The 12,375-nt window shown below is 47.8% G+C and overlaps 2 protein-coding genes across 3 annotated transcripts in view; one reads left to right on the top strand and one right to left on the bottom strand.

Annotated features, from left to right (window-relative positions):
* The first annotated feature begins 287 nt into the window (after positions 1-287).
* On the top strand, positions 288-7,239 carry parla (presenilin associated, rhomboid-like a). The gene is made up of 10 exons (XM_061241099.1): positions 288-413; positions 1,156-1,321; positions 1,765-1,905; positions 2,097-2,229; positions 2,498-2,593; positions 3,248-3,397; positions 4,204-4,274; positions 4,360-4,461; positions 6,046-6,143; positions 6,546-7,239. The coding sequence occupies exons 1-10, from the start codon at positions 343-345 to the stop codon at positions 6,652-6,654; spliced, it is 1,137 nt and encodes a 378-aa protein (XP_061097083.1). The 5' UTR covers positions 288-342; the 3' UTR covers positions 6,655-7,239.
* A 1,333-nt stretch (positions 7,240-8,572) lies between these two features.
* crfb16 (cytokine receptor family member B16) overlaps positions 8,573-12,375 on the bottom strand; it is an 8,123-nt gene continuing 4,320 nt past the window's right edge. For both annotated transcript variants that reach the window (XM_061241102.1, XM_061241104.1), the window contains exons 2-7: positions 12,149-12,272; positions 11,513-11,703; positions 9,931-10,055; positions 9,479-9,626; positions 8,930-9,090; positions 8,573-8,811 (exon numbers count right to left, since the gene is read on the bottom strand). In XM_061241102.1, the coding sequence (XP_061097086.1) occupies positions 8,713-8,811; positions 8,930-9,090; positions 9,479-9,626; positions 9,931-10,055; positions 11,513-11,703; positions 12,149-12,272 (848 nt within the window). In that variant the 3' untranslated portion in view covers positions 8,573-8,712. The remainder of the gene's footprint in view (positions 8,812-8,929; positions 9,091-9,478; positions 9,627-9,930; positions 10,056-11,512; positions 11,704-12,148; positions 12,273-12,375) is intronic.

Here is a 12,375-nt window from a genome sequence, read left to right on the forward strand (position 1 = left end):
TATTAAAAAAAACCATCAAGTCATAAATAAGGGCCAAGTGTGTGTGTTACTTATATAAAAAGATAAACATATATGTAAAACAGAATTTTAAGGACGCAAAAAATGATACTCTCGGTTAAGCGTTCGAAATTGCTGATACATCTGCAAAGCTGAACATGATCAATAAATGACAGAAAATTTACTAAATTAGGAACTCTTCGATTCTGTCACTTTGATAACACACTGTTCGCCCACTTCTTCTCCGCTAGAGGTCGCAGTATGTTTAACTCATCCAGCGTTATGTACATGTTGATTTCAGTGACCCGGTAGGGGATAGAGGGGGATCGTTAAGGTCAGTCGAACATGGCGTGGAGGGGCTGTTTTCTTAGATGGACTAAAGGAGATATATTGATCTCCACTACACGGGGAAACAGGTAAGAGGTGGAAATATGTGTACGTATTTACATCACACTTCAGATATATATGGAGACTGAACGCAGATGAAGATTGGAATGACTTGTCAGGCCGGGGAACTTGAATATTCTCGTACTTGCTAGCTAACTTTTAGGTGACTTGTGTTGTCGGTCAGCTAGCTAGCACATTACCCGGTGGAAGAACTAAATCTCCGTAATGGTGTTGGAGATTAACGCTATTCCTGTTAGCTAACGTAGTTAGTCGTGCGAAGTCCACTCATATGTTACTACACAGTTGCTGACAACCCACATGCATGACAATACATTTTATTATTTGCCACGGTTATTTGGAAAAGGGTAACGTTACGTTGTGCAGATTTGAGGAGTAACGTTATCTTAAAACTGTCAATCGCATTGAGGGACTTAACGTTAGAACAGGGGGGGCGTTGTCTACATACAGATAATCAGTGTTACTAGGTAACAGCGATAGAGTGAGCAAATGTGGTGTGTGGTTTTGAACATCGGAATCCATAAGAACTTCCCCAGTACTTAAACAAGTAGCGTCAGTATTTATCAGGACACGTGCGAGTTACCAATGTAAGCGAGGGTGTAATTCCTATCGGTTTTCTGTCAAAAAAGGATTTACCATCAGTTTTTTAACAATAACCCAGCATTTTAAGGAACTAGTTTGGCTCAAAAGATTCATTTTTGAAGCATAGAAGGATCAGTGACAGGTGTCATCACAACGTTTCTCTCCCCGCAGGTCTCCGCTCTGCTGCGAGCAGAGACGCGGCTTCCGGAAAGCTCCGAAAAAGACAGAGGCCAAGACGGAGGAGGCAGAGCCTCCCATTTCACCCATTTCACCCATTTCACCCATTCCCCCGAGCTCGTATGGAAGGCTGGTGAAGCCTCTGGTGTTCACAGTTGGGGTAGGCCCTTCCGCCGGTGCTTTCAAACTGCGCTGCTGTAGGCTCTACAGACAAACACACACTGTCAGCGTCATGCTGTTATCATTGCCTCTGTTGCATCTGATGTGTTCCAATTTACCGGTGCAAGACCAGTGACACTGCCAGTGACATTGGATGAGTCCCATTCTTAATGAATGTCTCTTCATCAATGGGCATGAATTGTAATATAGCAGTGGACACTCCTGTCTTGAAACTAGTGGGGCAGAGCAGAGCAGAGATGTAGAGAGGGTGTAAAGAGTACAGACGTTTACCATCTGGCTACTGTAGAAAATCTGTGGCTTTGTAAGTTCTGTGACTCCTGGGCTGTGCCTCAGTGACTCAACACTGTGACTCCTTTTTCAATTTTGGCTCTGTGACTTCTGTTGCTCTGTGACTCCTGTGCAGGTGTGCTAACTCCATGTCAGTTTACAGGCTGCTCGTTTGGCACGGCGGCGATCTGGCAGTACGAGTCCGTGAAGTCGCGAGTGCAGAGCTTCGTGGATGAGGCACGGGTCGAGTGGCTGGAGAAACTGCGCCCGCGGAAACAAAATGGCGACCAGAGAGAGGTGGAGTGCACCAAGGGGACGGAGAGGCAGGGGCTGGAGGGTGTACTTTTGGAGAGACGGAACTGGGTTGCCTGTGGTCTGGAGAGTTCACAGGAGTGTCCTGTCCACCAATCCCTGCTGTGCTCTACAAGAAGTGAAAGCTGTGCCTCGCGGCTGCACAGGAAGTAAAAACCAGTGTCTTGTTTTTGCAGAACGAGGACGACACCGCGTACTGGCACAGCTGGTGGAACCGGCTGTCGGATTTCCAGAAACAGGCGATCGTCATTCTGTTTCAAGTGAACCAGTGGTGGGACAATCTGACTCAGGGACAGCGGACCGTCTCAGGTGGGCCGGCAAAGCTGGGTGGAGGTCAGGGGTCAGGGGCCAGGGGTTGCAGGCCAAGGGTCAGGGGTGCTTGTTAACCATTTAAGTTGTAAGACAACATTCTAAAGCTGATGTAACAGTCAGTACTGGCGATTGAAAGCAGTGGGGTTCTAGAAGACTGACATAGAATATAGTATTCCGAAAAACCTCAAGACATTGAGACGTAACTCTCTCTCTCTCTCTCTCTCTCTCTCTCTCTGCCCATCCTTCCCTCCCTCGCCCCTTCCAGGGATCATAGCAGTGAATGTCTTGGTGTTCTGCTGCTGGAGAATTCCCTCCCTGCAGAGAACTATGGTCAAGTACTTCACTTCTGACCCTGCCTCCAGTGAGTGTGTGCGCGTCTGTCTGTCTGTCCAGTATATCTGTCTGTCCATCACTCAAACCCCTTGTGTGGACAGTACTGTACTGTAAATCAAATGCAGACTCGTAAGAAGTTGTTCATTTTTGTTGTGTGACATTTCGGAATTGTAGTGTTGATATCGTATCAGTCTTGACTGCATGTCGGGATTTGTCTAGAATGTCAGTGTTGTGAGTTGTTTTGGGTATCAGTGCATAGCATCTCCGTTTACATTTATTCTGTCTTAACTATTACACCGGGCCTGCCAGCAGAGGACGGGTTCCCCCTCTACAACCGGGTTCCTCTTGAGATTTCTTCCCATTGGAAATAGTTTTGTGTGACCTCACTTTCTCAATATTGACCGTAGCATTGAGAGTCGGGTGGGGTATCAGTGCTCATGATTGTAATGTTGGAGGTATGGCAGGGCGATAAACCGTTATGATAATCATCACATTTTTTATTGGGCGCAGTAACAGTCATAGCCACTGTGTGGAGTATTGGCTTTCTGTTTGTTTGGCAGTTTTAAAAAAATCATATCTGTGTGTCTGAGTGTCTGCGTTGAGTTTGAGTGTACTGTTGGTTCCCCGGGTATCATTGTTTACAGTGTTTGACTTGGGTGTACTACTGTCCTCCGTCCTCTAGAGGCGCTGTGTCTTCCCATGGTCCTCTCCACCTTCAGCCACTACTCCCTGCTCCACATGGCAGCCAACATGTACGTGCTGTGGAGCTTTTCCTCCAGCATTGTGTCCCTGCTTGGCCCGGAGCAGTTCATGGCCGTCTACATGTCCGCAGGTAACGGCCACTTCCTGTTACGCCAATGACAGCTTCCTGTGCAGTTCGGGGGCTACATCTCTACCTGTTGCAGGGATGTAGACCTGCAGCTGCAAGTTAAATTAGGTCCAACATTCTTTCCCCCTGAGAGAGGATGTTGTACATGAGTCCTAAAATTAAAAAATTAGCATGAAATATTTTTCTCCAGATTAGCCTCCCGTGGGGGGTGTTGGGCTCAGGTTTGTCAGTGTGCTACTTTATCATTAAGCTGTCATTCCTCTCCGGGGAAACCCATTGGACCTAATTGCTTTGAGCTTTAAAATCCACACACACACACACACACACACACACAACCTCTCCCTTTCTTTCTTTCTCTCTCTCTCTCTCACACACACACACACACACACAACCAAAAAAGAGAGAAAAAAAGAGAGAAAAAAAGAACGAAACAGGGAGAGTGGTTGGGTGTGTGTGAGAAATCGATGGTATTATTTTTTTAGCGTATATTGTAAGTAATTAAATCTCTCACTTTCACTTTCACTGTCATCCTCGCCCCAACATTCATACCCAACCACTCCCCTGTCTCTCTCTCTCTCACACACTCATATACATACATACATACATACATACACACACACACACACACACACACTTCATAGTGGCTGATCTAGTGTTTAGCATAGTTCTCATCATTTGGTCCAGCCTCTGTTTAGACCATGAGATTGAGTCTGACTGTGGTGATTGACAGGGTGACCTCGATGGGAGGCGGATCCTTGTGTGGGATGGGCGGGGTCAGCGCTCACCTGAGGCTTTGTGTTGATACTCAGGTGTGATCTCCACGCTCGTCAGCCTTGTTGCCAAGACAACCTCAGGACGCTTGGGCCCTTCTCTCGGGGCGGTGAGTCTTCACGCCGAAATGCAGAGGTTTTCCGTCGGTGACATCACTTCCTGCTCCTCCTGACCTCACTTCCTGTCCTTTCCAGTCTGGAGCCATAATGGCGGTCCTGGCCGCAGTTTGTACGAACACGCCCGAAGCCAAGCTGGGTATCATCTTCCTGCCCATGTTCACCTTCACTGCAGGCAATGTGAGTGGCTCTAAATCACAGTTAGGGATGCTCTGATCTGGCCCTCCAAACCAGTACTGTGGGTTTTCTTTTCTAATCGATGGTCATCGATGCTCATTATTCGCCAGAGATTAGTCCCTGGTTTAAATCAGTCCTGATTAGAGGGGAAGAATGAAAACCAGTGACTGGCTTTGAGGACCAGATTTGAGTACATTTACATTTACATTTACATTTTAGTCATTTGGCAGACGCTTTTAATCCAAAGCGACTTACAAGTGCATAGGTTCTACCACAAGTCGAAGCATCACATCCAGAACTAGAAAAATACACCTGGACTGCTGTTCTAAACATATAGTCGTCATCATAAGTGCAGTTTTTTTTTTTTTTTTTTTTTTTTTTTTTTTTTTTTTTGGGGGGGGGGGGTTAGACAGGGATAGGGGTATCAGAAGGGGGGGGTGGGGTAAATCAGGAGGGGGGACTAAGGTAGAGTTTGAAGAGGTGTGTTTTGAGTCTGCGTCGAAATAGGGGGAGGGATTCTGCTGTCCTGACAGTGGTAGGCAAGTCATTCCACCACTGAGGAACCAGAACGGAAAACAGGCGTGAACGTGCAGCTCGACCGCCAGGTGCCCGTAGAGAGGGAATCGTAAGGCGACCAGAGCTGGCAGACCGGAGTGGTCTAGCTGGGGAGTAGGGAGTGATCAGGGATTGTATGTAATGTGGGGCAGTCCCCTTAGCAGCCTGAAATGCCAACACTAGGGCCTTGAATCGGATGCGTGCGGCAATAGGAAGCCAGTGGAGGCCAATGAGAAGCGGGGTGACATGAGCCGACCTGGGCTGACTGGTGATCAAGCGGGCTGCAGCATTCTGGACCAGCTGGAGGGGCTTGATGGCGCACGCTGGGAGACCGGCTAGGAGGGAGTTGCAGTAATCCAGGCGGGAAATGACGAGCGCCTGGACTAGGAGCTGGGTGGCTTTCTCCGGAGATGACGGATGCGGCGTATATTAAACAGAAAGAACCTGCAGGTTCTGGCAGTGGAGGATACTTGTGGAGCCAGGGAGAGGCAGTTATCAAGAGTCACCCCAAGATTCTTTGCCGTACGGGAGGAGGAAACTACAAAGTCCTCCACAGTCAGTGAGAGGTCGATTGACGGAGAGGACTTAGCAGGGATGTAGAGAAGCTCAGTTTTGGCAAGGTTGAGCTTCAGGTGATGGGAAGTCATCCATGCAGAGATATCAGCCAAGCAGGCAGAGATCTGTGTGGTGATTTGGGTGTCAGGGGGGAAGGAAATGAAGAGTTGATAGCTACAATATATGCTGTCGTCATGTACTGTGTACTGAGCAGAAGCAGGAAGCACTGCTGATCTCATGTGCCGATCGTTTCACTGATTATAAGCACTGATCGTAATCACTGTTTACAAATCATAGACATTCCTTGGATGATTGGAAGCACTCTGTTTTTTGCTGCGTGTGTGCGTGCGTGTGTGCGTGCGTGTTTGCGTGCGTGTGTGCGTGCGAGAGTGAGAGCCGCAGTACAGGTGTGTGTATCTCTGTTGTCTTTCGGCTGTAGTTCTCATCCCTGTCTGTACTATGCTAATCTCTCTCTAGGCCCTAAAAGCTATTCTTGCTATGGATACGACCGGCTTGATTTTGGGATGGAGGATGTTCGACCATGCGGCTCACCTGGGAGGAGCCCTCTTCGGAGTGTGAGTGTCTGATCTCAACCGCCTCCACCGTGTGGAAGGGGAGGAAACTGCAGTCTCGCAGAGCCAAAATGGCTTCCTATTTACCAGAAATTCCCAAAGCAGCTCATTTGGGCAATGTGGCCGGAATGGCCTGGCCTCTGTATGTGTCTGTCTGTCATGTTCTTGTACATGTACACACTCACACACCAACAGTGATTGGCTGCCATGCAAGGCACCAACCAGTTCGTCAGGAGCATTTGGGGGTTAGGTGTCTTGCTCAGGGACACCTCCGACTGCCAGACGACTGCTTTTACATCCTGGGCCAATGTCGCCCCTGTCGCCTCTGCATTGTGTTTGTCACATATGTTGGTGCATCTTTTCGAGCCAGTCCCACGTGCCTCACTTCCTGTTTTTTCTCTGCAGGTGGTACATCCAATACGGTCACAAGCTGATCTGGAAGAACCGTGAGCCTCTGGTGAAGAAGTGGCACGACTTGCGGACCAAGGGCCCAGGCAGGGGCGGGGCTGTCTAGGCCCCTGGGGGCCGAGCCAGGGGCTGACGCAGGTGCGGGACACCATTGGACAGACAGATACAGGGATCCCTGCGTGGGGATTGGACGGGACACTGACAGGGGGGCGGGGTTGAGAATGCCCACGAGACTAGAAGTCTGTTGGTGCCAACAGCAGAAACATACGCGACTCCTGAATTCGGGATTTTAAGTGACTGCCCCCCCTCTTGCACCGATGAGCCCAGCGTAGGGGCGATTGAAACCCGTCTGACTACACTCTGACTTCCCCCCACAGAGGAGGACTGGGTCGGGGGTGGAGGGGGTATTTATATGGTTTTTGATGTCACAGAAGAGCCACGGGGATAATTTTGAAGTGGGTGGAGGAACCCGGTTGTTGTAGTGGGTGAGGGTTCTCGTGTGGGAACCCGGCTGTAATAGTGGGTGAGGGTTCTCCCCACTGCGTACCCGTGTGAAATGGAGTCTGCAGTGGGACGCAAGACCAGTTAGGAGGGGGGGTCATCCCTGTTTTGTTTGTGGGTGAAGGACTGAGAGTGACTTCATTTTCAACCGCAACAGTGGCAATAAAACCTCCCTCCCATCCTCAGGAAATCCAGAGTGGACCCTCCTTCACCAGCACATCAATACCAACATGCTGACATATCAACACCAAAACTACTATTATCATGTGCATATCAAGACCAACACACCTGCATATCAACACCAAAACCACTATTAACATGCATATCAACACCAACACACATATCAACACCAAAACCACTATTAAGATGTGCATATCAACACCAACACACATACATATCAACACCACAACTAGTATTAACACTTGCATATTAACATAGTACTGGGGCAGTAACTGGCATTACATTTGGAAAGATACAGGTTTTTTTGTGAAAATCTAAAATATGTCATCTCAGCAAAAGTGGAAACATACTTTAATTTTGTGTTTGGGTGAAGCACCTCTTTAACATGTGCATCTCAGCACAGGGATAGAAAGAATATCTGAATTATCGAGGAATTGTTTGATCAAGTTTTATTGTGATAGTTTGTTTTATTTCTTCTGATATCTTTACAAACTCAACAACACAACGATGCTCAGGGCAATTCCAAAACATGGGAAAACTTTTAGATATTACACTACAGCCAGGAGATACTGTAGAAAATATGTTTTATTTTACAGAAAAAAGTTTTCTACAGAAAATGTTTTCTACAAAAACAGTGTCAGAAAAATACAATATTAATACTCTCAGAAATAACACTCAATATCAATCAGCTGGTATCTAACGGTAAAGTTTCCTACAAAAAATGTTTACTTCAAATCTGTAAGTGAATTCCTTTTATTTGCAAATGCAGTTGACTTCATTAATGTTCGTATTGCTTCATTTACACACATTAACTACCCTTCTACATTAAGAAAGAAATACTGACAATATGAACAATTGAACCTCAGTACTCACTTAAACATCTCCAGATGAACAGTGCTTGATAACATCCCTCACAAGTGATCTGCAGTCAAACTGCAATGCTGAACTGCAATGAACCACAGGATTAACCAGCTGCTAACTCCCCGCTAAAGTGGCCATCATTCAGAGTTCATCCATACAGCCAAACAGCTCCAGTCAGTTGCTGAAAGGTGTCTGTAATCTGGAGTTCATTAGTTTCCAGTTAAGCCGTGGTAAAGGTGAGCACCGATCCAGACGAGCTAGGTTCTGGATGAGTTCTAGTCCAGGTACATTTTGGCCCTGGTGCCATCTGTTCTAGGTGAGTTCTATTCCAGGTAAGGTTTGGTCCTGGTGTGGTTTGTCCTAGATTAGTTGTAGTCCAGGAAAGTTTTGTACCTTGTGTTCCATTCTAGATAAGTTTGAGTCCAGGTAAGTTTTGGGCCTTGAGATCTGTTCTAGATGTGTTCTAGTCCAGGTAAAGTTTTGTTCCTTGTGTGGCCTGATCTAGGTGAGTTTTGGTCCAGATGTGGTCTGATCTAGTTGAGTTTTGGCCCAGGTGAGTGTGCTGGTTCTGCTCTCAGTGTGGGAAGCTCCACTCCTCCCCCTCCTTCTCCCTCTCCGTCTCTCAGACTGGGTCAGGAATCAGAACCAGGACCGGTTGGCACAGCTCATGGAGCTCCTCCCCAGGTGCAAACCTCAGCCGGGTGTCGGCCTCCCTGTGAAGCTAAAGAGAAAACAGTCACCTCACATGCCTCCACACCTCTGTCTCTCGCATAGCCTTCCCCTTAGTCACCATCTTGGCTGAAGTTTCAGACTCAGGTGTGTATGGGCGTGGAGCTCACCAGAGCATCTGGCAGCGGTTCCTTGGGCCAGCAGGTATTCAGGAGGGTAGGGCAGCACTTTGTCACACACCAAAACGCTGCCAGCCCCAGGCCTGTAACGATCACCAGGGCAACGCACACAACGGTGGGCTTCAGCCAGCTGTGGGCGGGATCTATAGACACTGCAGAGTGATTGAAAGCATGGTGACCAATCAGAACACAGCGACGAGCACACAAACCACACACAATGAGAACGCAAACATGGGGTGAAATCGCTGCACGGGAGCAACTTGGGGATGAGCTAACCACCCCTAGAGACACTAAGATGAGCGCAGCAGCCAATCGCAAAGCACAGGACAACTAGGCAACTGGCTAAACACATCACTGAGAACACAATGACTGACCAGCAATGAGTCCTGAGAGCTAGTACTCACAGTAGCTCTCTTCGTAAAATGTACTCCCATCAGAGTCACACACAAATCATAATTAATCCTAAACATGGTTAACCTGAATGATAGAGAGAGAGAGAATCTGCCACAGGCTGAGGAAGTCCATCTGCCCAACACTCACCAGCGATGTTGAAGCACTGTGTCTCCGTGGTGACGCTTCTCTTGTTGTTGTGCAGGGCGGTCTGAGCGCTGAGGCAGTATGTGGCCCCCTCCTGCAGGCCCCCCAAGTGGAAGGGGCTCCTCTCCATCGTGATGTGCTGTGTGGAAGCCTGGAGGAGATGCACAGAGTGCACGTCAGCCTGGCTGAACCCAGAGGCCCAGGGGGCTAGGAGAGACAGCTTCTCCCCTCCCCGGGGTAGCCTGTAGCCTAGTGGCTAAGGTACACAACTGGGACCCAGAAGGTTGGTGGTGTAGACACGATGAGATCTGCACTGCTGTTGGGCCCCTGAGCTAGGCCCTTAACTCCAGGGGGGAATGTCCCCTGCTTAGTCTAATCAACTGCTAAATAACAACTTCTTATTATCACCTCCTACCCCAGGCCCTGGGCCCGGGGGAGATGGCCTCAGCCCTCACCTCCTGTTCCAGGCCCTTCCTCCAGTGCTTCAGGATCACGTCCACCGTCTCGGTGAGGTCTGTGAACGCCACCTGGATGGAGTCCCCAGAGACGGCTGCGTTCATTTTCGGGACGGTCAGGTTGGCTGTTCACGGGCGGAGAGAAACAGAGAAACTCAGAGCAGGCAAACCGCAAAATGGCCCAGCTCACAGAATTCTAGTGTTGCAATGTTATGGTGACTCTGTATTTTCATAGGTGGTTGCTCTCAAAAATTCAAAATGTGATCGTGAATGCACCAAGTTCTCTTCAATCACTCATTTTAAGAGATTCAAGTGATTTAAGAACAAAGCTGTTCGTACGAGTGGTTCTTGCATGAGGCCCATTGCCCTGATTTCTTCATAATGTTGTCACAACATTTTTGTGGGGCAACATCGATCCCCACTACAAGGAAAGGGATTTAATTTCATTAACCCTTTGAAGAGTAGAGCATTCTAGCTCCTGGCTCCTACTTCCTTGAAGGAACATTTTACAGATTGGAATGTCCTTAAATATGACAGACCTTGATCAATTTCTAGGTCAGGCAAGTAACAGGGAGACAAGGAAGGAAAAAATAAGCACTTGTGAGCCCACAGGCTTCAACTTAAATACACTGTACACTGCTAGACCACCTAGTCTTAGCTTAGTCTAGCGATTTGTTTACAGGAAGCTATTGAGGGTGATAGGTCTCCCTGTCTCATCCACTCTGAATTTACGAGTGAGCAGGGCCCCAAAAGCGCTGCTTTTTCAGGTTTCTCCAACAGCAGCAAAAGGGTGTCAGATTTCCCCCGCCAGTTTCCGAGCTCAATAACAGTGCATTTAGTGCGAGTCGAGCTTTTCTGCTGGTGTTACTGATACCGCTAATGGGCAGCTAATGGGCCTGCCCGTTAATTTCATTTTCTCCCTTTTGATATTACCAAAAGTCCATTTCAGCCAGTGCTTTGTTTCAGTGGAAATTCTGCTTCTAACGAGTAGCAAGGCTCAGGAATATTGGAGCTGTATGCTGCACAAAGTCCGCGTGCTCAGTGTTTTGAGTAGGCTTTTTCAATCTCATGGTATTCTTGTGTGTTTTTAGTGGGTTCTCCTTGTGTGTACATTTGTATGTGAATGTCTGTTAGCAAACTGTGGTATGGAGAGCTTCAGTGATCTGCATATGTGTTTGTCAGTCAGGCAGTCAGTCGGTCACACATGAACCAGGACAGATGGTAGAGATTCCTTTTGTTTGTTGCCTCTCAAGCATGCACACATTTCAGCTTGTTTCTCAAAGAAAGCCCGCATGCTAACAAGAGGCCAATTTCCATAGGAGCTGTTGTAGTGTAAACAATGTCAGCAGCTGAAACACACACACACACACACTCACCCACTCGCTCTCACAAGCACACACAAACACACAGACTCACCCACTCACACAAACACAGACACACACACTCACTCCCACACACATACACACACACACTCACACACACACTCACCCACTCACTCACACAGACACACACACACACACACACGTGTACACACACACACACAAGACACACACATACACCACACGGGCATGCCATAGCTCACTCTCTCTGCGGTTGAAGGGCGCTGCTGGGCTGGCCCAGTCGGAGACCTGGCCTCTGCACTCAGCCCTCAGGCGGACGTTGTAGTCGGAGTCAGATCCGAGGCTGGCCGTGAGGTCACAGACGACGCCGTCCATGTTCTGACAGTAGGGGGCGTCCTCCCAGCTTCCGTTCTTAATATACAGTTCAAAATACCTGCAGTGAAACAAAACCCACACACTCAAAACCCAAACCCAACACTGCGACTCTTCTTGCTCCACACTGCGGTACTGCTACTTGGTCAGTTTACCTGATTATTCTACAAGGGTTCAAGTTTTTTTTATCTATGTGATCACTCCAGGACTTGGAACCATACTTCCCTCTCAGGTTTTCAGCACACTTGTTCCTGGTTATGATTTGCACTTTATTGTACATTGCTCTGGATAAGAGTGTCTGTGATGAATGACTGTAATGTAATGTAGTAAGTAGGAGCTTGTATGGTCTGTGACATAGCACCAGTAACGGCACAAAACCAAATACACTTCAGTACAAAATACAAAATATGATGCAGTTATGTTGAAACAGTACAGCACTGTGACACACATTGCTGTTAAGCACATGCAAACACACACACACACACACACACACACCTCAGACTCACCCTTGGTACTGTACAGAGTAGCTGATGGGGTGGCAGGGTGCCTGTAGGGGGCGCCACTTCAACCAGTGCTTCATGTTGGTTGATTCTATGAGGACTCCTTGCGGCGAGGACAACTTCCCGGTATCTGGGTTAAAAATAAATAAATAATAATAATTATATATATATATATATACAGTGGGAGCAATAATTATTAATAATAAATAATCATAGGTACATTTTAACATTGA

The sequence above is a fragment of the Conger conger genome, chromosome 5 (genome assembly GCF_963514075.1).
Source record: "Conger conger chromosome 5, fConCon1.1, whole genome shotgun sequence".
Lineage (NCBI taxonomy): Eukaryota > Metazoa > Chordata > Actinopteri > Anguilliformes > Congridae > Conger > Conger conger.

Bases quoted from the DNA above. Each gene is read 5' to 3' on its own strand.
- parla (XM_061241099.1), top strand. From the start codon at position 343: ATGGCGTGGAGGGGCTGTTTTCTTAGATGGACTAAAGGAGATATATTG. The intron at 1,322-1,764 runs GTAGGCCCTTCC...ACTCCATGTCAG, and splicing joins CTCTGGTGTTCACAGTTGGG to TTTACAGGCTGCTCGTTTGG. The intron at 4,462-6,045 runs GTGAGTGGCTCT...ATCTCTCTCTAG, and splicing joins TCACCTTCACTGCAGGCAAT to GCCCTAAAAGCTATTCTTGC.